The 25,398-nt window shown below is 36.1% G+C and overlaps 1 protein-coding gene across 6 annotated transcripts in view; it reads right to left on the reverse strand.

Annotated features, from left to right (window-relative positions):
* Positions 1-25,398, reverse strand: part of LOC136035636 (molybdenum cofactor sulfurase-like) — a 90,415-nt gene that overhangs the window by 25,531 nt on the left and 39,486 nt on the right. For 3 of the 6 annotated variants that reach the window (XM_065717536.1, XM_065717535.1, XM_065717530.1), the window contains exons 7-8: positions 23,962-24,097; positions 15,019-16,011 (exon numbers count right to left, since the gene is read on the reverse strand). In XM_065717536.1, the coding sequence (XP_065573608.1) occupies positions 15,020-16,011; positions 23,962-24,097 (1,128 nt within the window). In that variant the 3' untranslated portion in view covers position 15,019. Of the gene's footprint in view, positions 1-6,717; positions 6,875-9,428; positions 9,586-10,508; positions 10,785-15,018; positions 16,012-23,961; positions 24,098-25,398 lie in introns of those variants that run through there. The other 3 variants (XM_065717531.1, XM_065717534.1, XM_065717532.1) reach the window with 2 other exon arrangements.

Raw genomic sequence — 25,398 nt, forward strand, 5'->3', positions numbered from 1 at the left:
AAACAAAACAGAAGAATATATACTCTTTATTTTTGTATTTACATAATGAAATCTTCATCTTAAAAATCTAAATCGCACAAACGTCTCTATGTCAAGCTACTAAATCTTATTAATATACTTATTATACATAATATACTTCTTAGCTACTAAAATTATATTAATATTAACATACCACTAAAATCTTAATAATATACGATACTATCAATGGCCTATGCAGGATTGTTTTTTTTTAAAGAGAGGGGGGTCACAAAAACTTTTAAAAATATCAGTTAAGTTTTGACAGTTCATAAAAAAATTAGGTCCAAACCCACTAGCCTTTACCCCCCCCCCCCTGAATACAAACTTGACTGCTATGCACTTTTAAACAAAACCGTTTGAGCATAAATTTGTATTCTTTTTTATTCGAACGCTAGAAATTAAACTTTAGACTTTGCTTTTCCCTTTCCCTTATTTATTTATTTATTGATTTTCATTATATATTTTCATTGCCTTGACATAGAAGTCTGATTATGAACATATAATTGAGTTTTATAGGAAGTAAACTGAAATTCAGCATTGGATAGAAAGAAAATTATGCGCTTGGATGGTAACTATAAAGGTAAAGGTAAAGGATACGGCATTAGACTTTACAGTCCCTACCGGCGGTGCTGATCTCCGTTTCATGGCCCTTCAGCCAGGAAGTGCATTGGGGGTCAGCCATCCTGTGCTTTCGCACACCCTTCCTGTTTACCTTCCCCAGATTTCTCCAGGTACCCATTTAGAGCTGGGTCGACTCTGGCTAAGCTTACAGAGTCACGCCACTGACCCCCGTCCCAACTGAAGAATTGGGTACACTGGGATTCGAACCCTCGTCCTCTCAGACAAAGGATCCCGAATCCAGCGCACCAACCATAGGTTGGTTGGCACCAACCATATGGTAACTATAGTTGGGATTAAATTTTAAAACAAGCTATTTTTCAAAGTTAAGGAATGAACTAAAAAAGAAAAGAAATCATCTTATATGTAAGGAGAGTGCCACCCCTTAGCAGTGGCGTCAATTCATGGAAATTCCAAGGGAAGGGGAGAATCTAAGGGAGGGGTATTTTTCTAATTTTTTGAACAAAAGTACCAAACAAAAGCATTTTTTAAAATCTAACTGAAAGCCCTGAAAGCTTAACTGAAAGCCCTGAGGAATGCGAAAAATATAGCCAGTTATTTCTCCACGTGTTTTATTTACCAATTCCCTTCAAAACACATGAACTTAGAACTTGTTTGTTTAAAGCAAAACACGAACGAATAAACCACTCCCTTTTAAGGTATCCCAAATATGCTTGAGCACTTTATCACTATTCATTCGTGAGGTATATCTAGAAAAAGGTCAAACTTCAGAGTGAAGAATGGAGGGTTGAGAAGGTAACAGTCCCTCTTATATATTGGATAATTTCTGCTCGTCTGGAAATTTGATATTGGTAATACCTTTCGCTTGGGGTTTGTCAGCAGCCTCCATAAGATTCAAACCGATATCTCAGTGTCCATCGAAATATATGATATCGTCATAATGTTACCGAACAAGATAAAAAGGCGAAATCAACCATCATTAAGTAGATATGAATTTTTTAATTTTATATTGTAACAGCAGATCCAATGAAAAAAATTGAAATAATAGTTTATAGTAATATTTATTGGCATCCATTTTAGACTTTTTGTAAGCTATTTCTCATAATTGCAAGTTCTGAATTAGCTCATTATCTTTCAACAAATAACATTACTTTTTAAATTCAATCTTTTTTAGATAGAAAGCATTATGGGGGGGAATTAAAAAAGTGGAAGGGTAGACTAATTAGACGGCGAAGTTAGTGAAAAAAGATTCTCAAGAGTGGTTCATCAGATCCTACGGCAGGGGTGTAATTTACTATGGGGCAAAGGAGGGGGTAACTGCCTCACCCAGACCATAGTTTTCCCTCCAGATCCCAGTCCCCCTCACCAGTTGCAATTTAATTTCTTCAAAAGATCTTGTCAAAACCAAGATAAGCCTGCAAAATTCAAGCATCCATAGAAATGGGTCAGTTTTCTTCAGTATATCTTTACCTATATGGTACATATGGCCCATTTTCCAGTTTCCACTGTCATTTTCACTCGATTTGGGAAAATCGGCTCCAGCTCCCCCTCCCCAGGCTTTTGACGAAATCACATCACTGTCTTACGGGGATTTATTAGAGCTGCGAACACAAAGTAGTTGTATCAAGATTAAATGAAATTAAAGAATCATCATAATTGTATCAGTTTTAACTTTTAGTTAAAACGATTGTTACTTAAAAACTTGATGTCTATGCCTACTGCGAACTTTTTAATTAAGCAAATAAATAGGTTCTTATCCCTCAGCATTAAACCGAATTTTAGCCATTTTAATCGGCCTTTACCACTATAGTTCCTTCAGTAAACACAGTTTATTCATTGATGGGATTAAATGGATGAAAAAAGAATAAAGACTTTCCAGAGCCATACTACCACATAGGGGTTCAAATTGACTTTTCATTTGCTGGGTCTTTTTTTACAGGGACAAATAGCATAGGTCTACTTGTCCCTGCTACTTGCTCCGCCAAATCGACGGAGGTCTCCCTCCGTCAGTGAGGAAGAACAAAGAACACGCTCCGTAGGACGTATGAACGTGACAGAAGAGCCCTCAGACGAGTCTCATTCCAGAGTGGGGAGACATATACGCAGCATGAGGAAACATGAGGAAACAAGATTGGAGGCTACTCAACGATTCCTTGAGTGCCTCCGGAGGCACTGAGGAACTAAGGTAAGATAGCAAGCCTGTTGCCAAGTAGCCGAAAAGTAGCCGTAGGATTCCAAACAGAAATTATAAATTCACTTGACATTTTTAAATAATCTGGTATTTTTTCTACGATAAAATCGTTCCGGGAGATCAAGATGCTTTGCTCCTTAAGAGTTAGAGAAAGGGGAGGAGATGACTTAGGGCAACTTAGATGTAAATTTAAATAGAACCACATTCTTCAAAATCAAGTGGACTTTCCCCTGCTTGACCCAATAATGACATCCGTTAAGTAAGTGCTATTAATTTTTTTTTTAATATATTTCCAAAGGACTTTCCTTATATTTACGAAACCAGTTTTTCAATATTTGTCTATATCTATTTTATAGATGGCATTTAAATCTCACAATAAATATATTACGGCATCAAGACAAAATTTTTCAGTTAAAATTGTTACCAGTTTTTCATTGGTTTCATTGGTTGTATTTTCACAGTAAATATTCTACACTGTTTTTAATTCTATTCAGCACTGCCCTGCAGACTAGATCCCCCATTTTCCTCACCTCATTATCACGAGCTAATCAGCTTTCAGATTAATTAGTAAAAATTAATTGTTTTTCTTTATGTGCTTAGATACATAAGTTTTATTTAAAAATATGCATTTGTTGACATTGCTGTTAGAATCTAGGGGGCCTGTATTTTCCCCACCCTAAGCAAGTGATGCTACATCGACCGGCTAGCCCCATAAACATATTTGTGTTATCCAAGGATGTATACAGGATTTTTGTTCGGGAAGAAAAGTATTTTTTCAGGGGGGGGGAGGGGCTTACGAAAACAACTTTAAAAAATACATAAGAAAATAGTTGGTATATATTTTTGTTACTTTTTGAGTAGTAAAAAATATTCAAAAGGGGAGTCAAAGCCCCGAAGCCCCCCCCCCCCCCTCGATACAGCCTTTGTGCTATGGAAGGAATAATTTAAACATATAAACGTGTTTTATTTTTAAGAAATTTGACGACGCTATGATATTCCTTTTCAACTTTTTGCCCGTAAAACTACCTTGAAGGTCTTAGCATCCAAAATAATGTTATTGATTCTTCACCCTGACAACAAACTTGAAGATAGAAAAACATAAACACAAAACAAAGCATTGTTAATAAACTACAGCAAATCTTTTGGTGTCTTGAATAAAGAACTATAAAAAGATAAAGAAAAATTTGTTAAGATAAATACATATAAATATAATATAAATATATATAATGTATATAACAAAGTATAATACAAAAATAATGTATACCATATAATATAATATTGCCAGCATGCCAGGAAGGTCCACCGTGGAGCAAATATTCACAATGCGGCAGCTGATAGAAAAGACTCGAGAATTTCAACAAAAAGCATATGTTGCCTTTGTGGATTTCAAGGCTGCTTTCGATTCTGTCGACCGGCAATCACTCTGGCTCATATTGAAAACAACGGGACTACCATCGAAGTACTGCAACCTTTTCGAGCGGACTCGAGGGACTGAGAGCTGCGTGCAAGTCAATGGCAGACGTAGCTCATCTTTTGAAATCAGTACTGGAGTCCGTCAGGGTTGTGCTGCTGCCCCAGAACTATTTAATTGTGTCATCGACTACATTATGACTCGGACCATAAACCGCCTCCAGTTTGGGTTGCATTGCGGTGATAGAGTACTTTCAGACGCTGACTATGCCGATGACCTTGCTCTTGTCTCCGATTCACCGTCGAAGCTCACGGAAGCCCTACAAATTCTTGCTGATGAAGCCTTAAAAATAGGGCTGTCGATTAATTGGCAGAAGACAAAAGTGATGTTTGTTGAACCCCGTAATTCGCCGCGTCCCCCGCCAGTCCTAATGGTCGGTGACAAACCAGCTGAGATTGTTGAAGAATTTACATACCTTGGCTCTATCCTCTCAAATGACGGATCAATCCTTAAAGATCTAATGCACCGAATTTCCAAAGCCTCAGCAGTAGTGGGGAGACTAAGTGCCCTTTGGAAGAAACCTTCTATCAGCCGTAGGACCAAGATGCGCATATACAATGCTTCGGTGGGATCCGTGCTTCTTTACGGAGCCAAAACCTGGCCAGCCACTCGGTCTGTGCTTAGCACCGTAAATATAGCTCAAACAAAACACCTTCGCCGCATTGAAGGACTACGTTGGCACGATTTTGTGAGCAACGAGAACCTCCTGGCGTTAACTGGTCAAACGCCCTTCTCAGTCCAACTAGCCCAACGAACACTACGCTGGTACGGACATCTCCTTCGCATACCCCTCGACACTCCCGCACGAACGATTTTTGACTTTGATCCCGTGCTGCACGGCGGGAAACGCCAAAGAGGTCGTCCCCCAACCAGATGGAAGGACACGACAGGTGCCTTCTTAGTCATGGCAAATATTCAGGAGGATGTCCACATCCTTGCAAGAGACCGGTCCAAATGGAGGCACCATGTAGCATCACTCTCGACGCCGGAAGCATTTCGGCAGGAGCATTAAGTCAAGTAAGTCAAGTAAGTCATATAATATAATATTATGATAATATATAATACATATTATATTAAATAATATATATATATATATATATATATATATATATATATATATATATATATATATATATATATATATATATATATATATATATATATATATATATATATATATATATATATATATATATATATAATTAAAAAAACGGTTTACATGATCCTATTTTGCTATGAAGTTTTTCACTCCGTTTATCAGGCTATTTATGCTAAAACTCGCAAATGTCAGAAAAATGGGCCGTAGATATGAAATTTTCAGTTTATATAATATAATTTATCTCTAGTAGTTATCATATCAAAAATCACAATAACAAACAAAATCAGGTAAGTACATATATCTTCACATAATTTAGCTAGGATGAAAGTGAAATATCACTTTAAGCCTTTTTTTATACTCTTTTCTTTCCAAATAAGGATTGCTTCTGGGGTAAATTCCATTTTGAGCCCTTAATGGGGGCCGAAAGGATAAATTAATACCTTGTCTCTAGTTTTTTTATTATGATGTGAAATTAAAAATTTGTGAAAGTCTTTTTAGATATAAAAATTTGCTTTCAAATAAGGCCTTGAAATACTCTCTAGAATGTTTGCGAGCCCTGTTAGCACCAAAGAAAAAAAAAGGACACGTCAGTGCTACCTATGCAAAAATGTGAAAGGTGGGGACTGTAAGTTTTGTATTTAGGGGTTTCAGCAATGGCAATTCCATTGGTGTACTTTTTGTTTTGCTGTGGCAATATTTTCGAGGGGTCTCAGGTTCTTTTTAGAAATTCCTGCAAATTTATTTTCAAAATAACATTTTACTGTTAAGACTAATGAAAATAACATTTTATCTACCAGAAACTTTTTCTAGAAACACACTTTCAAAATTTAAGCCATGGGATGTCTTGTGCCCCTTTAACGGCTCAAAATGGAATTTATCCAAGAAGCGATTATTGAATTTATAAAGAGCATCAAGTGACGTATTCACTTTTTTTCCTTGCTAAATATATGAAGATGTATATATTTACCCAAGCCTAGGGGTGAATCTCCAGCATTTTTATTGGGGGGGGAGGGCAAGAGGGGTCCATATCCAGATAGTCAAGGGATATGGGATATATAACACTTTTTTCTCCACATTATTGCCCCCCCCCCCCCAAACTTATAACCGCGTTTCAATTTTTATGGCGGATCAAGAGAGATACGTATCCAGATAGTAAAGGGGCACGGGATATATAATACTTTTTTCTCCACATTATTGGGGGGGAGCAAATGCCACCTCCAAACGACGCCCCTGCCCAAACCCGATCCTAAAAATAACAGCTAGCCATTATTTATCATGCTTCTTTTATTCTCATCATCGACAATTATATACAACTTGAATTTTGTAAGACTATTAACTGATAAAGCCTAAAAAACTCACCAGTGATGTGCTAGTAGCATCATCTAGCGCCATCTGTTCCATTAACTTTGAAACACTATTTTTGTTCACCAGGAGGTATTGCGATTCATTGGCAAGGGAGAGGCTAGTTTTATTATCCTCTTTCTTTTGTCTTCTTACGGCTGACTGCTGAACTAACCTAGAGGACGGTTCCAGAATTAAATTTTGAACTGCCAAAGGAAGATTAGGTGTATTTATAATAGAGAATAAAGCCTCTTCCAGCCGTAGATATATTGTTTGCAGCTTCACCAACAGGTAGCATAGTATAACTATGAGGAGATCATACGGGGGTTAGGAGGAATTGGTTCCCCTAGAAGGGCAACTAATATATATTCATATATATATATATATATATATATATATATATATATATATATATATATATATATATATATATATATATATATATATATATATATATATATATATATATATATATATATATATATATATATATATATATATATATATATGTATATATATATATATATTTATTCACACGAAAGCCCAATTGGGCCGTGATGACATACACTAAACAAGCAAAAAAATACAGCAACAAAACATTGACTGAAAAGACACTAAAACTAATTATTTAAGAAAATCATCACGATACCTCATAGTTACCCGGGTGAACTTTCTAATATTATTTAAAATTAAGTGAAACCTACTTCTCAAAATTTCCAAAATCCAATCTCTACCCCCGACCCCCCTACCAAATATTTCCAAGCACAGCTCCCTCAACTCCCTACAATCCCCTTCAAAAATGATGCAAAGACTCATACATCTCTCCACACATAGGGCAACTGCAAGGAGGGCCATCCCTTAATCTATTTCTCCCTAAATATTTCCTACGGTCTCCAAGAGGCATATATATATATATATATATATATATATATATATATATATATATATATATATATATATATATATATATATATATATATATATATATATATATATATAGCAGGATTATAAGGTATAAAAGAGGGATAAACAAGCGCCCTGACCCCCTTTTATTCGCGGCTTTTGAATAAAACTTATTAAATATCCCACTGAATTCCTAAAAACCCTCATCGTTTTTCTCATTCTTTTTCACTTCAATATAATCAAAAAGATTGAGAAAAAAAATTCATAGCGCTATTTGTTTTCAATCAATATAGTGCCATTTTTATAGTCTTTCTGGCCCTTGTTTCTTTTTCAGGCTCTTTAATAAATAGATAGCAGTATGCCTTAAATTCAGGTTTAGAAGGTTTAACGTTCTAATAATGAGCATGATAAGCATTAAGAGAGCAAGAAGGGTACAGACTTATATAAAGCTTCCATTCAATTTGTGGTCCAGTGCATTTCTTGCTCTGCAGCCATAATCTGGCCCAAGTCCCTGTTTAAACTAGAAAAGACTATAGGGTCCTTAACCGCACCCTTAGGACTGTTGTAATAAGTATAACTAAATGAATATACACTATTATTGATTAAATGCTAAAAATATTCCTTTTCAAAAATCCAATTAAATCCCGTTCGAAATTTTTATCAAGTTTTAGCCGGTTCAGCGCACGTCAGTTAACCACAGAAAAGTAGCTGACTGGAAAAATGTGTTTTTTTGGAAGTGTAAAAAGTAAAGTTTTCTAGCCTTGGCTCTCTCGGTTTTAAGTCATATGTCTTCTAACTATACTGCAATCAAAAGGATATAGCATAAGTCTTAAGTAAGTGTGGTTTAGATTTTTTAGGTTTTGTTAGGCGTTTTTATAAGTGTTATTAGTTGTCTCGTGTTTGCCCTGCATTTTCAGTTAATGCAGTAGTTGATAGAGAACCTCGGATTTCCTTAGTTTGAGCTCGGTCAGGACCAGCGCATACTTACCTAGGCATTCGAGATCGACTGTGGTGTTGCCGATATAACGCTTGCGGCTGCTAGTGCTGGGTGTTTTGAAGCCGACGGGCTTGCCTTAACGAGCATTAAGTACCCCTGAGAAAGATTCACTTCAGGTAGCTGACCGTTGGGCTTGTACAGCGTTGTCGCAGCGAACCGAGTGACCAACAGCATTACACTGTTTGCTTCTTTTGAAGATCTAATGCGCTCCAAAGGCAAGTAATATTTACTTTGTAATATAACGGCAGAAGCAAGGCTAACATTTAAATGCCCAGTCTTGGAGAAATACTGAATATTGTACACATCCTTTCATCAAGCAGTAAAACATTTAAAAACTCTCAACGTCACTAGCCCTTGGGTTTCAACTATTTTTGCATGCCCAAATTAAAATACGTCTCTCTTGCAACTACGCTGCCCTCAGTTAAGCCCCTATGCTAAAACTCTATGTTAAGCCCCTCAAAGCTTTCGAAGCTGAAGACCAGGTAGAACTTAGAACAAGTCCTCACTGCCCTCGTTACGTACTTTCTTTGCTCGTTTAAAACCTACTATAAGCTGAAATGCTAGGCTAGTAAAGGGAAATGCTGGGGACGAATCGATGTTTGGAGGTCTTGTGTAAGACCATACAAATGGTCTTCAAATGGAATAAAACAATTGGAACGCATGGGGGTACTAGTTAGGTTGCTTGTTTACCCCTCTTTTATATTTTATAAACCTGCTTTGAAGCTCGTGCATTTACATTAGAATGCACTCACACACTTACACACATGTAGCCTATATATATATATATATACCTGTTACTTTACACTTTATTTTATCTTATTCCGGTTACCTGTATCCTTGTGACCCAAAAATATTCTGGAGCCATTGATAAACTTCTTCTCCGCAATCATTTACGTCAACTGAATCACCACAAACCCTTGACTTGCAAACTTTAGCTTCAATCTGATTGCTCTTCAAGCCAAAAATGATAGTCACTGGCTTAACTCCTGAAAGCAACTAGACTTTACGAAATATATTATGATTTGATAAGAGAAAATTAATCATATATTTTTTTTCTCACAATGGAAAGAAGTCTTCCCCTTTTATTTTATACAGAACTTGTTTGTAGATACAAAACGCTACGGAATAAAGTCTGCCGGACATTCTAAATCTTCATTGAATTCGGTACTGCATTAATTAAACCATTTTAAGGCCAGATCAACAACTTTTAAATCATTGACGTTTTAGCATCAAACCTTCGTTTCACGTTTAAGCATCAAAATTTATTTTGTTTCGCAAAATGTTTCTCATATGAAAATATCTTTTAACTTCAATGATTGTTCATTGATCAGACAGCGAAAACAAAAGAAAGAGAGAGAGAGGGAGAAAGAGATAGAGATAGAGAGAGAGAGAGAGAGAGAGGAAAAGAGCGACTGACAAATTAAGGAGGGACCGAGAAGTTGAAGGAAGGAAAGAGAGGGACATGCATAGAAAGATTCAGTAAGAGTGATGCAATTAAAGAGAGAGAGAGAGAGAGAGAGAGAGAGAGAGAGAGAGAGAGAGAGAGAGAGAGAGAGAGAGAGAGAGAGAGAGAGAGAGAGAGAGAGAGAGAGAGAGAGAGAGAGAGAGAGAGAGTAAGACAGATAGATAGAAGGATAGGTAGAAAAATAGAAAAAGAAAGGTAAAGACTGGCAAATAAAGGGGAGGGCCTAGAAGTTGAAGGATGGAAAAAAGCGGCATATATAGAGAGATTGAGGGAGAGTGATTGATGGAAAGATAGAGAGAGTGAGAGAGAGTGTAAGGAAGAAACATAAATGGAGAGAGAGAGAGGGAGAAGGCAGGTAGAGTAGAGAGAGAGAGAGGGGGAGAGAAAAGCCTTTTCAGTTTAACTTTTAACAAACTTGGACATAATCCTATAGAAGAAAATTACCAGGATAATTGAGAGTAAGTGTTTTCTTTTCTATATTCACTGTTGGTGTTATCAGGCATAATCGAGGCTCCCTTTTCTGAGTAATACTCGCTCCTGTTGAGCCAATAATCATCCATTGTCTGTCATAGGAGAGGCCAGTTGCTTCAATAGGCCATGATTTAACTTCTTGATATGAACATGATTTAACTGGATACAAACGAATTTTTTCTAACTTTATATTCTTTCCTGACTGTATGGCCTGATGAACTTGAAGCTCTATGGGTGTCAAGTTTCTATCTAAAAATAAAACAAAATCATATATGAATTTTTATACCCATAATAGTTGACATTAAATGGAAGTACCTCATTCGAAAGAAGGTAATTTATGATTTTAAAATAGATGATTGTTGTAGTTTAATTTTTCGAATTATTGTATTTTTAAATGTTCTAGAGCGGTTTTGATTGACAGATCCTATTGGTCGACCTGTCTTCTTTCAAGCTAAAAGATTCAAAAGTTTAATGCATTTTCCTAAATAACTTACTAGAAAATATTCCAAGATCAGAAAGAAAACTAAAATCAATTGATTTCTGCGTGCAATCATAGTCTGCTACTATTTTAATTCGAAAACTTTTTTTTCAAAAGTCATTTTGAAGACCTTGTCTTTGAAGTGTCTGGAAAAAAAATATAAACATACCGCGATTTCTGAATAGGAACAAAAAAGAGTATGTTTGTATGTTTTTTTCATAGCATATACAGTTATATTTATCGATTTACGCATAGTTAGATAAGATAATGCTGCCTTTTGGACGCCAACATAAAATATTTGCCCTCCATGAAGAAGACACTGACTCCAAATGGAGTGGCATAACCTGCGGGGCCCCACAAGGCATCAAACTCGCCGGCATTATATTTTGAGCGAGCACGAAGACATGTAAAAGTTTGTGGATGACTTACAACTCGTGCTTACTTTTCTACTTGAGGATAATACTCCTATAACCCAATTTGCTAGTGCCATTTTTGAGCAACTAAATTCCCAGCGTAATGAGTCCAATCCTATCATTAAAGCTACCAAGTCAAACATTCTTCGGCTTTGTCCTCTAAAAAGAGACTTTACCCCCCCCCCCCTAAGTCTCCTTTCCTATCGTGTCAGAAGTAAAGATACTCGGGGTTATTTTCTCCCTTGACTGTTCTTTCGCCGCATATGTTGACAGTGTAATTAGGAAAGGCAGTGCCTCCCTTCAAACACTTTCCAAAATGAGTCGCTTTGGTTGCGATCTCAAAAGTCCTTCTCCAAAAAAAATACCTTTGTTGTGTGCGACCAGTCTTTGAGTATGCCTGCCCTGTGTGGGGCCCTTCAGTACTACACACTGCTCCCCTGATGAACGACCTAGAATCAGTACGAAAAAGGGCAGTTAAGATTATCTTGGGTTTCAGAGATATTCCTTACCAAGAAGCAGTCATTGCACTAAACATTCAGTGCCTAGAACAAAGATTGCGTGTTCTCATCACGAGGTTGGGAAAAACGTTGCTTTTAGACCCAGCCCATCGAGACATCTTACCCGCCCGACAGCAAAACCAGACAGAAGTCCAAACTGATTCTAGACATGCACGGACAAACCGATGCACGGACATCTATGAGCCATGAAAACATTATTTTACATAATTAAGTGGTCCTTCCTAGAATGTTAAGAAACTAAAGAGAAGCCTTTGAAGAAGACTATTTTGAAAGTATCCCATTCCATGGAATGACCCAAGCCATGACATACAACTGAGGGGAAGGCTTAGACGTTATCCTTGCCAAATTCTCGATATTTTACGATTGTCCCATAATTTAAAATATTTTGAACACAAACAATACGTTTTTGTAACTAATAACTTCTTGCTATTAATTAACTTGTTATTATAGCTTTGTAAACGTCAGTTAATTAACAGTGATATTATGCCGAAAATGTTAGATTACATACTGCAAAATTATGAATTTTAATTGGTAACCATACAAATGATGGTTACCAATTAAAATTCAATTCAATGATATTGAAGGAAAAATTCAAACTTCTAGCCTAAGCCGATTCCGAGACGCCGGTATTAAAATGTTAAAATTCGTTATTTTCCACCATTAAATACAACTAGTTTGGCAAAATCCCTGTCAGGTGACCATTTGTCTGATGTACGAATGCAACATTTGTATGGTTACTATGGTCACTAGGTATGGTTACTGTAGGTATTGTATGGTTACTAGGTGACCATATGCAGTGTTGGGAAGTACTTAAAGTGCTACTTAAGTACAAAATCAAGGTATTTGAGTTTTACTTAAGTACATTCTTCCTGGAGTACTTAATACTTAAGTAAAATAAATAGGTACTTGGAGCTCTCAAGTACCAATAGATTCTTAAGTACTTTAAGTGCTAAAAGCAAATTCCCAGTACCAGCATCTCCACCAGAAGACAAATCATTAGCCTTGAGCAAGGGAGGCTGCAGTTCTTTCAATGTTTCTTGACCTAGGTAGGTAGGTAAGTTTTATTTTATCCACAATACAAACATAAATAAAAAAATGACAACACTAATAAATTGTTGCAGCAAAAAGAAAGTCCTAAGGACTTGTGCTGCAATTTCATATTATGATTTACATCTTATAAATAAATATCTAAACATAACATCTCATGATTAACCACCTAGCCTATCTTATATATAAAAAATAACAACACATACACATGAACAAAATACAACAAAATAATCATATTAAATATCATTTACCGGTATTCAGTCCCCACCCCACATCAATAAACTGCAAAAAAAAGACATCAAAAACCTTCTGCCCTTCAAAACATATTACTTAAATAAAACGTTTTCAATTTATTTTTAAACCCATATAAAGTGACAGACTCCCTGATGCCAGCCGGCAAACTATTCCAAACAGAAGGCCCCAGATTCCGAACCACATATGATGATCGAACTGTTTTTCTTTGTTCATGGCTTAAAAGTTGTGAATTTCTTGTATCATAATTATGGTACTCCTGATTCATGGAAAAATAATCATGAAAATACTCAGGGCATATATGTTTCATGCTCTGGAACACAAAAATTGATGCCTGGTAGTCACGAATCTGACCAACATTTAAAACATTACACCGGAAAAAGCTAGCAGTAGTTTTGGATTCAACCTGCTCTTTTATGTCCGCAATCAATCGAATGCTTTTATTTTGCAAAATCTGGATCCTTTTATAATTAGAGAAGAAATTACTAGCCCAATGAACACAACCATAATCTATATAAGGATGAACAAGGGAAAAATAAATGATTTTTAAAATCTTGAACGGAAAAGTTTTTTTTACACGTCTCAAAATTCCTAGACCCCTAGCCATTTTAGCACCAATAACACTGCAATGCTTTTTCCAACTAATATTATTATCTAAATAAAACCCCAAATACCTAATTTCAAAAACTTGTTTAATGGGTAAATGTCCAAAAAAAATGTTATTATTATCATTAAGTAACCTACCTGTTCTACTAAATATAATGTAATTTGTTTTAGATGCATTAACTGCTAGGGAACTACCTATTGTAAAACTGCGCAAACGTTCAAGTGCCAAATTAGCCTTATGTGCAACCTGCACCAAACAACTACCAATTACTGTTATCGCAGTGTCGTCCGCGAAAGAGGTAAGCGCTTCAACTCCAACATGTGAAGCCAACGAATTAACATAAATAAGATAAAGTAGAGGTCCCAGCACGGAACCTTGAGGCACTCCACACTTAACACCGAACTCTCTGCTTGATATATCTGATAAAGCAACTTTGATAGTCCGGCCATGCAAATACGATGAAAACCACTTTACACAAGTACTACCTAACCCAAGCCCACTTAGTCTACTAAGAAGAGTATTAAAATCAACAGTGTCAAAAGCCTTACGGAAATCTACAAAAGCAGTTAAAGGAATCATATTATTTTCAAATGCATTATCAACAAAACTTAAAAGATGGTGTACTGCATGACTAGTGGAATGTTTACTTCTGAAACCAAACTGTCCATTATACAAAATTTTCTTCGAATCCAAAAAATCATACAATCGTTTATAAATAACTTTTTCATAAATTTTACTAAATAAAGGTAAAATGGAAATTGGTCGCCAATTACAGGGTTCTGAGGGGTCCCCACCTTTATGTAAAGGTATGATTTTAGATTGTTTCAGTTCCGACGGGAAATGCCCTTTAACCATTGAGAGATTAATTAAATGAACCAGTACCGGTAAAAGATACACCGACACATAATTAAAAGCCTTTAGGTTCAATCCATCTACACCAGAAGAATTTGATTTAAGGCTACAAACAATTTTTTCAACTTCTTCTACATTACATGGTACAAATTCAAACCCATTCTGCATGCTTGAAGGATTTGCCTTAATGTTGACGGCACAACTACCTCTAGACACTTCATTCTGTATAACACTACCAATTTTCGAAAAATAATCACCCATGTAATTTGCTATTTCCAATTTATCATGAATAATTCTATTACTAGTTTTTAAATTGGTTATACACATATCTTTTTTTCACATCCTATCACTTCACGGACAATTCCCCAAGTATCTTTTATATTACCTTCCTTAATCTTCAAACAGTTTAAATAATACTCATTCTTTGCATTTCTTTTTGAATTATTTACATAATTGCTCAACTCTTTAAACTCATTTAAAATCATTTCAGATGGATTATCAAGATATTGACAATACAACTTATTTCTTTGTCTTATTAAACTCAAAATTTCATCATTTATCCACGGCTTTCTCGGTTTAGCTTTCTTGTAATTAATTTTATTCAATGGGCAATTTTTCTCAAACACAGGGTAAAGAATATCTGAAAAAATGTTAAAAGCTTTTGAAGCATCATCCTTTTCATTGTAAACCACCTCCCAATCCAACGAACTAACTTCATTTTTAAATTTAGCCAGATTAACTTCTTTCATGTCACGCCGAAGAATCTTGTTTTTTCTTTTAATTTTACAATGTGATAACTTCTGCAACAAACAAAGAAGCGGTAAGTGGTCCGAACCAGAATGGATTAATACATCACACATGCTATCTTCCACCATAACTTCAGTGACGAAAACATTATCAATCAAAGTTGCAGAATGGTCTGTTAATCGGGATGGGATAGAATTTAATGGGAAAAGACCAAATGAAAGCATGACATTAAGGAAATCCAAATTTTTGGCTTGAAGATCTAATAAATCAAAATTAAAATCACCTATGATTACAATTTTATCAAAATTTCGATTTATTTCAGATATTAAAATTTCAATTTCCTCTAGGAAAAAATCCGGACTAGCACCAGGGGGTCTATACACCGATGAAATAAGAAGTGGATTATTATTACTTGTCACTATTTCAATAGCAAAAGTTTCAATCTTACCTTCAATCCATAAAGATAAATCTTCCCTTACTTTAAATTTTATATCATCCTTGATTATGAATGCTAAACCTCCCCTTCCCATCAATGACCGGTTCTTGGAAATAAGTGTGTAACCTGGAAAATTAAACAACGAAGCAGGACATTGTTCACTAATAAATGATTCACAAATACCTATCACTTGCACCTCACTGTTAAGTTTATTAATTATATCAACTACATCTTCATGTGAAGTAGTTAAATGACAATTCCAGTGGAGAATCTGGAATCCGGACAGCATAACGGGTGCACTCACATCATCTACTGCAACATATTTACTAAGCCTTGCAGGCTGTTTATCCGAAAATTCCGACCGGCTACCAACATCACTCGACAAAATATTATCCAACGAAAAGCGATTTTTTTCTAACTGAAGTAATCGTGAAAACATTCATAAATAATTAATCCTACTTCCTATTAAAGAAATATTACTACGAAAGAATGTAAATACTAAAGTACACATTTATAACTACTAAAACGAAAGAAGAAAAAAAAAAAAAAAAAAAAAAAAAAAAAAAAAAAACTCAGATTATATGTCGTCACAACTCCACAGTCGGCGTGTCCGAGCGTCATTTCCAGATCGAGCGAAAATACGGCCGTGATCGGACCATACGTTGTGGTTACCTAACCTATCACGAGCCAGTTGCAGAATTTCTCGTCGCTTCTTAGTTAAACTTTCAGACACAAATATACCAGATTTGGCCAGTTTGCTCTTAGCAGCAAATACCTTTCTAGCCACATCCTTAGACGAAAACTGGGCGAGTACCGGTGCAATCATATCAGGCCGCGTAGGATTCTCTGGAAGGGTAAATCTATACACTTTAGTTAGTTCCGAAACATAAACTTGTACGCCCATCTTGTCCGAGATAATATTATTAATACACGATTTTACATCAGCACCCGGAGCTTGTTTGACACCACTGAAAATAAGTGAATCCAGCCTATTTTCCTGCTCAATATCGTCAAGTCTACTTTCGATCTTTTTCACTCTCTCTTCGAGTATCATGAAGCTGTTTTTTAGTGACTTTAGTTGCTTTTCGATAAAATCAAATTTTGGCGAGTATTCCACCATCAAAGAATCATATACGTCAGATATCATTGATTCAGCCGAGTGCGGGAGTTGATTTTTTATGCGATCGGAAACTTTACGTGAGATTTCATCCCTGAGATTCGCTTTTACAGCTTCCAATTCTTGTTGAGTCTGAGTTAGTCTCATGTTCAGGTCAGAAGATTGGTTGCCTATATCCGGGCTTGAATTTGACGGATGATTTTTCGAAAGATGTCCTGGTTGTTCAGTGCTGTTAGAAACAGTGCCCTTGCGCTTAGGACGGGACGACATCGTAAACTACTAATTAGTAACTCTAATTAACATGAGACAAAGACTTACACGCAAGGGGGGCTTTTTTACGACCCCCCAGCTTCAAATAGTGCCAGATATTATCCAATTAGGTTTGCAGCAGGCTAATCCAAATCAATTTCCTGCATCCGATATGACACGAACAAATTATAACACTGGTTAAACGAGTTTAGGTGTTTTCACTATGAATGGCGGATAGCAACAGTTCGGACTAAATGGAAAAAGAAGAAAAAGTCCGTTGAAAAATTCCTAGAACTACTTAGAATCCTGTAATTAGTTAGTTTGGTAGACTGTGGGATGACTTTCGTCAACTGGATACATGTGGCACTGTTACTGCCTAAAACTAACTAACGTTCAAAGAAGCGGAGATCTACTGTCTTTCGTGGTGTTTAATTATTTGTTTAAACTGTATAATGCCTCTATTATATGACTTTATTTTATCTCCCTTATACGACTGGATATGACTGAGCTACAAATGGTGCTAGTAGAGTCGTACTTAGGTAATACTTGAAGCACTACTTAAGTACAAGTTCTGTACTTAAAACTCAAGTACTACTTAAGTACAATTGTGGTTTGGTACTTAATACTTGACACTTAAGCACAAAAGTTTTAAATACTTAATACTTGATACTGAAGAACAAATTTGAAGTACTTGTCACAACACTGACCATATGTCTGGTCTACGCATGCACGATTTGTATGGTTACTATGCTCAATAGATGACCATTTTTCGGGTGTACGAATTCCTAATTTGCAAGGTTACTATGATCACTAGGCGACTATGCAAGAATGCACCATTTGTATGGTTACTATGGTCACTAAGTGACCATTTGTCTATAATTTTCACATGGATTTTTCATGTTTATAACAAAATGAATTCTCTAAACAATGTCCAAGGCCATTTCGATTATTCAGCATACTGAAAAGGGTCTTTAAGCTGACCATAAAAATGGAAATTTCAGTTTTAAAATATGATTTGCCAGCCCAGCAATGATTTCGACGGTACATTTGCCACATCATTTCTTTTTTTTGAAAAAAAAGAAAACCTGAAGATTTCACGGCACAGGTCCCTTTGAAATTATTTTTTGCAAACAAGACCATATCCAGGGGTAGGTGGTCACCATGTTTGAACCCACTTCCCCTTCAAATTTTTGTTCGACCAGTAAAAACATAAAATTGCATATAAAATAAATTTCCATGTGTTCTTAAAAATATTTCCTGTGGCCCCCAAACCCCTTCTGAAAACAATCTGAAGAGATATCTTGGACACACCCTCACTTGCAAATTATATTAAAAAAACTAGTTTTTTTAACTGAAAGTAAGGAGCGACATTAAAACTTAAAACGAACAGAAATTACTCCGTATATGAAATGGGTTGTCCCCTCCGCAATCCCTCGCTCTTTACGCTAAAGCTTTTAATTGTTTTAAAAAGTAGAATTTTGGCAAAGAGTCAAACTTTAGCGGAAAGAGCGAGGGATTGCGGAGGGGACAACCCATTTCATATACGGAGCAATTTCTGTTCGTTTTAAGTTTTAATGTTGCACCTTACTTTCAGTTAAAAAAAAACTGTTTTTTTTATATTTAATTTCTGAACGTTTTTGAATTAATGCATGTTTGATTTTGGCTCTCCGCACATAAATATTGAAATGAAATTTGTATATTAATTCTTTTTTGGCTAAATGGCTTTCTCTTAGTTTTGATCAGACGATTTTGAGAAATAAGGGGTGGGGAAGGAGGCCTAGTTGCCCTCCAATTTTTCGGCTACTTACAAAGGCAACTAGAACTTTTAATTTTTAACGAACGTTTTTATTAGTAAAAAATAGACGTAACTTAAGAATTAAGTTACGTAACAAACCTTTATATTCTTATATTTTTATTATGTATACGAGGGGTTTTGTACCCTCGTTAATACCTCGCTCTTCACACTAAATCGTAAGTTTTGTCCCAATTCTTTAAGAATGACCCCTGAATCAGAAAGGCCGTCGAATAAATAGTTGAAATCACTAAAAATACTTTAGCGTAAAGAGCGAGGTATTTATCTCCTCCTAAATACCTCGCTCTTTATGCTAAAGTATTTTTAGAACCCCTCATATGCGTAATAATCTCTGTTCGTTTTAAGTTTCAATGCTACTCCTTACTTCCAATTGAAAAAACGTGTCCATGTTTATTTTTTTATTGTTTTTTTTATAGTAATGCTAGAAAATCCTGCCCCCTTTTAATTGAATTTTTCTTCCCCCATGACATATTCCTCCAAGGAAAGATCCTTCCACGTATTCCCCTCCCCTCAACCCCACCCCTAAACCAAAAAATCCTTCTGAAAACGTCTGTACACTTCCCAATAACCATTACTGTATGTAAACACTGGTCAAAGCTTGTAACTTGCAGCCCCTCCCCTAAGGATTGTGGGGGAGCAAGTCATTCCTAAAGACATATTTATTATGGTTTTCGACTATGCGAAACAAAATGGCTATCTCAAAATTTTCATCCGTTGACTTTGGGAAAAAAATGAGCGTGGGAGGGGGCCTAGGTAACCTCCATTTTTTTGGCTACTTAAAAAGGGCACTAGAACTTTTCATTTCCGTTAGAATGAGCCCTCTTGCGACAGTCTAGGACCCCTTGGTCGATACGATGACCCCTCGGAAAAACAAAAACAAAAAAAAACAAACAAACAAATAAACACGTACCCGTGATTTGTCTTCTGGCAAAAAATACGAAATTCCACATTTTTGTAGATAGAAGCTTAAAATTTTTGCTATAGGATTCTCTGACACGCTGAATGCGATGGTGTGATTTTCGTTAAGATTCTATGACTTTTAGGGGGTGTTTCCGCCTATTTTCCAAAATAAGGCAAATTTTCTCAGGCTCGTAACTTTTGATGACAAAAACTAAATTTGATGAAACTTATATATTTAGAATCAGCATGAAAATCCAATTCTTTTGATGTTTCTTTTAGCATCAAAATTCCGTTTTTTAGAGTTTCGTTTACTATTGAGCCGGATCGCTCCTTACTACAGTTCGTTACCACGAACTGTTTGATCATATCGTAAAGCCTGAAATTCCATAGCTAAGGTGAGCTTAAGAAATATGGTGAGCTTAAATAGAATACCCATTAAAGATATTTTCTCAGGATCTAAAAAAAAATGTGATCAGCAATGATGATCAGGAATGGCCTTTACCCATATTATTAGAGTTATCAACAATGGTTCTTGATGGTAAGTACCAACTAAAGGGATTTGTTCTTTTTATTGCTCAAGCAATTGTAAACAACAAGCACTGAATCAAAAACCTCAGTTCAATTCAAACTGCATCATCCTTTTTTTCGGGGGAGAGGGACCTAATGCTGAAGAGGGGCTGTCAAATCTTGACAGTTATTTGTCAAGGCTATTTTCAATGTTTTTTTCTTAAAGCATTAAGCCAAAATAGTTTCAATTTTTTCCGAATCCTCTGGCTTATGACTTCTGGCAAATTCCCCATTCTCCATAATATGGCGAATTTAAATCCATACACAAAATAATAATGTAAAACCCTAGGATTTCTTCTGGTTGGAAACGCTTATAGATGGGTTTTGCTTCTTGACTATGGTGTTAGGCCCAAAAAAAAAAGAAAATCGAGAAGAGTAAAGAGATATATAACAGACTTATTTCATACAGAAAAAATAAAAAATAAGTCAGAGAGAGTGGGAGGGAGTTCAAAATTTGACTTCAAAGGGGCTGAAACAAAAAAAAACATCGGTGGTTCAGAATGTCTTGCTTTTATAACAACGACAAAAACTTCGAGAGTGCAATAGCAAAAATAACCGTCAGAAGTAAAAACTAGCCAGGGACCAGTACAAATGTTAAAAACTGAATAAGTTTCTTGACTGTATTTAACGCAATTGCAAGAACGACTGTGTCACTTAGGCAACTAACGCCATCATCTAGAACGTCAAGCCGCATTGCCTCTTTCCATTACTGTCCCGGTATAGATCTGAATGCAATATTTTATGCTGAAAAAAAAATATTGCCGCAATGGAAGTGGACCTATTACCACCCCTACAGGGCCAATAATAAAGGCGTGGACTAAAAGTATTCCCAGGATATCAAATTCTACTTCCACTCTTTCTCAAAAGTCATTCCATATTTATCTGAAGACTGAATCAGAGTTAGGATATTTGGACATTACAATATATATTTTGGGCATTTGCCACCCTCCAGCAAAAAAAAACTACCATAACAGCTGTTATAATACATGATGCGCGCTTATACATAGCTGTATATAATTACGCAAATCCAGCTTTGAAATAAATGTCAGAAACACTTTTCTGTAGTAAGAAGGGAAATCCTCCTACATTTCGTAGTCAAATACAGAATTAAGGTAAATGTCCATATTACCATTTATCCTCTATTGTAACTTTCCAGGAACAAATGCACCACTTCACAGCTTAATTTTGCCTGAAGGTGTTAAGAAAAACATATAGTTATTTTTACACTTTTAAACTGATCGGCTATCCTAAAATTTTCAGTTGATAGTAACTTGGCCCACTGTATGACAAAATCATAGTTTGATGCCACGAAATTGCAGAATATGCCAATTTCTTGTGGTAAAATCTATTTGGTTGCGCAAAAAGAGCGCTATAACTTTTTAATTTCTGTTCGAATGAACCTATCCCCAATCTTCCAGGACTTTCGATATGGGTAAAGAAAAAGAAAAAAACAAATGAAAAGACGCACATCCATGGCTTTCATCTGGGAAAAAAAAAATACAAAGTTCCACATTTTCGTAAATAAGGGCTTGAAACCTCTATAGTGGGGTTATCTGATATTAAGGTAAAAGATTGATATTAACGGCATTAGACTTTACAGTCCCTACCGGCGGTGCTGATCTCCGTTTCTTGGCCCTTCATCCAGGAAGTGCAATGGTTGGGGACCAACCATCCTGTGCTTTCGCACACCCTTCCTGTTTACCTTCCCCAGATTTCTCCAGGCACCAATTTAGAGCTGGGTCGACACTGGCTAAGCTTACAGAGTCACGCCACTGACCCCCGTTCCAAACTAAATAATAAGATACACTAGGATTCGAACCCTCGCCCTCTCAGACAAAGGGTCCCGAATCCAGCGCGCCAACTCACCCGGGCAGGACGACTTATATCTGATTATATTATATCTGATGTTACCCGTATATTTTCAGAGAATATATTCTCTAATATTTTCTAAATTTAATCGGATGATTCTCGTTAAGAGTACTTGACATATTGAGGCCGATTTTTCCTTTTAAAAGCATAAATCAAGCAAATTTTCCCAGATTCGTAGCTTTTGGTAGATAATATTGAAATTACTGAATTTTATATATTCGATATCAGCATTAAAATCTAATTTTTGATGGGTTAATGATTATAAAAATTTCTTTTTTTTACAGTTTTAGTTACTATTAGCCCGAGTCGCTTAAAGTTCGTTACCACGAACTGTTTGATTTTTTTCATGTAACAAATATTTTATAGTTCAGTGGCTGAAATATATGGGGCACAAGCCCGGTGCACCTAATTGAGGCCACAAAATATGTACATAATGTCTTCTGATTTTGTACAGAAAATGTACTTGTTGTATTAACAGGAGTCAAGGTCATAGAGTCAAAGATTCGTGGGGTTTCAACTGAAACATTTGAAGAAGTGGGTTTCACAGACTTCCCAAATCAATGTTGTGGGCAAGGCTATATCCATGGGGGGGGATACTGTGTTTGAACACTCCGAATATAGCAGATATTGCGACTAGCAATATTTTGACGAGGGTGCCAGAAACTATTGAGGAGAGCCAGTCAAAGGATTCCCATTTTTCGAGTGGGAAGGGCTTGCCATGACATTCTAGATGATTGTGTTAGTTGCCTAAATGGCAGAGTCAGTCCTGCAATTGAGGTAAAGACAGTCAAGAAACTGATTCAGTTTTTAACATTTGTACTGGTCCCTGGTTAGTTTTTACTGCTGAAGGTTATTTCTGCTATTACACTGTAGAAGTTTTTGTCCCTGTTATAGAAGCAACACATTCTGAACCTATCTTCCAATCTTCGAGGACTTTTGATACGAAAAAAAAAACAGTAAAAATAAACGAAAAGACGTGCATCCATGGCTTTCATGTAGGAGAAAACTACTAAGTTCCACATTTTCGTAAATAAGGGCTCGAAACCTCAAGTGGAGTTGCCTAAGGCCTGTTTGACCACCAGCTCTAAGAGCATCCAAATGCAGCTTCATCTACTACATTTACTACAACTGCTACTACTAACAACTCGCCACAGAATCAAGTCGCCTGAGGCCAACACAGCTACGCATGGTCTTCATTTATCTCAATCTATTCAAAGCCTCCCTCTTTACAACCTCCCAGGAAGCCCCCATTTCCTTTGAATCTTTTTTATGACATCCTCCCACCCCAACCGGGGACGACCTGCTTTCCGTTTAGCCCGAGACGGTTGGCCGAAAAGGACACAAAAGGACAACAGCTTCAAAGTAAACTATTAGAAACAATTTAAATTATATAGAATGTCTTTGAAAAGTAGAACTTTCTGCCAAATTCTTCTTGTATAAATCATTTTAGTAGCCCTTATTCACTTAAAAAAGCATGTATATTTTTTGCCATATGAAATAATAAAAAGAGTAATCTTTTTTCAATATTTAGAAAAACAAAAAGGCAAAATAAGAAACTAACCTTTAAATGTGCAATTCAAAAGCTTTAAGAGCTTTTCCACTTCTTCATATGTATTTGTTGGCCCAAATGAAAGTCTTATGGCCCCTGTTGGTTTTCCTTCAACTAAATCGTTGTTATCTCCGCACACATGGCCAGCCTAAAAGGTATCGTATAAAATTATCTAACAAAGTGTTCAATTTACAAAAGACCTACGATAGAACCGAGAACCTTTTGTCTGAACCTTTTCTTGTTCCTTTTGCTATATTATGCAGCTCGGGTTTTAGGCCGCCACGAATGGTCCTCATTTTACTCAGATGGGGCTCGGGGCTTAAGGCCTTGCGTATGATCTTTCATATTTCTTGAGCAGGGTTTGGGCCTTCTGCCCTTACAAATGGCATATTATGGATTATTATTTATCCCTCAAATAACTTCGCACGCCATGGTTGGCAGCTCATGAAGACCTTCCTTTCATTATGTCTTGGCTTATATATATAGAGAGATGTCCAATACAGTATTCCATATACAACTGAAAAAGAAGTTTTATGTACAAAGAAATGTGAATATATTTTTCGCTGACCTCTTGGCTTGTTGCAATACCACTTACCGAAAGCCTTTTTTGCATTCTTTCGCACACTTTTATTGCTACAGTCGGTGGCTCTGGCCCATACTCCTCACATATGGGCCCTAATTTCACTGTGGCAGAGATTAGCCCTTGGACCTTTGCAAATTCTCCTCACCTGTATTTGGTGCCGTTGGGGCCTTGGGTTCTTTATAAACAAGACTTTACATAGTTTTTACGGGCTTTTAACACCTCTCTCTGCTCATTACAGGTAGTAGTTTTGGTTTTTAGTCCTTGCAATGACACTTTCTTTATTGGGTCTTCCTTATATACATAGAGGAGTTAAAAAGGAAAATCTTGTATACAACTGAAATAAAATATTACTTCAAGAAAGTAATTAATGTTAAATTACAGCAGTATATATGTAAGACGCAAGATTTGCAAACTATAAAAATGTGAATTATTTATTAAGCTTTTTTGGGGTTTTTGGTGAAGCATTACGCATTTTCCGTGAAAATTCAAAAATCAAGTAAAGCTTCACGGATTTTTTTTTCAGAAAACTTGACTGTGAGTGGAATTGAGTGACAGCCAAAGGCCTAAGGTACCAACAATAGTTAGCGGACAGGCGTAAGAAAAATTTATTGAGGCCGAATTCCCAAGTACCATCTGATAGCACCAAAGGCCATTTGAGAGGGCCAAAACCCAAAATACTAGCAGTAGTAAGCAAATTAGTACAGGACAGGTAAGGCCATGCTAGTACATATATAAAGACAGAAGCAACAATTATGTTGTTATGCAAAAAGGAATTATGTACGTTATGCAAAAAGGAAACATAAGTGATCGTGCAAAGTCTCTCTCTTTCTTACTTTCTTTCTTTTTCCCTCTCTATCTCTCTTTCT

The sequence above is a fragment of the Artemia franciscana genome, chromosome 14, assembly GCF_032884065.1.
Source record: "Artemia franciscana chromosome 14, ASM3288406v1, whole genome shotgun sequence".
Lineage (NCBI taxonomy): Eukaryota > Metazoa > Arthropoda > Branchiopoda > Anostraca > Artemiidae > Artemia > Artemia franciscana.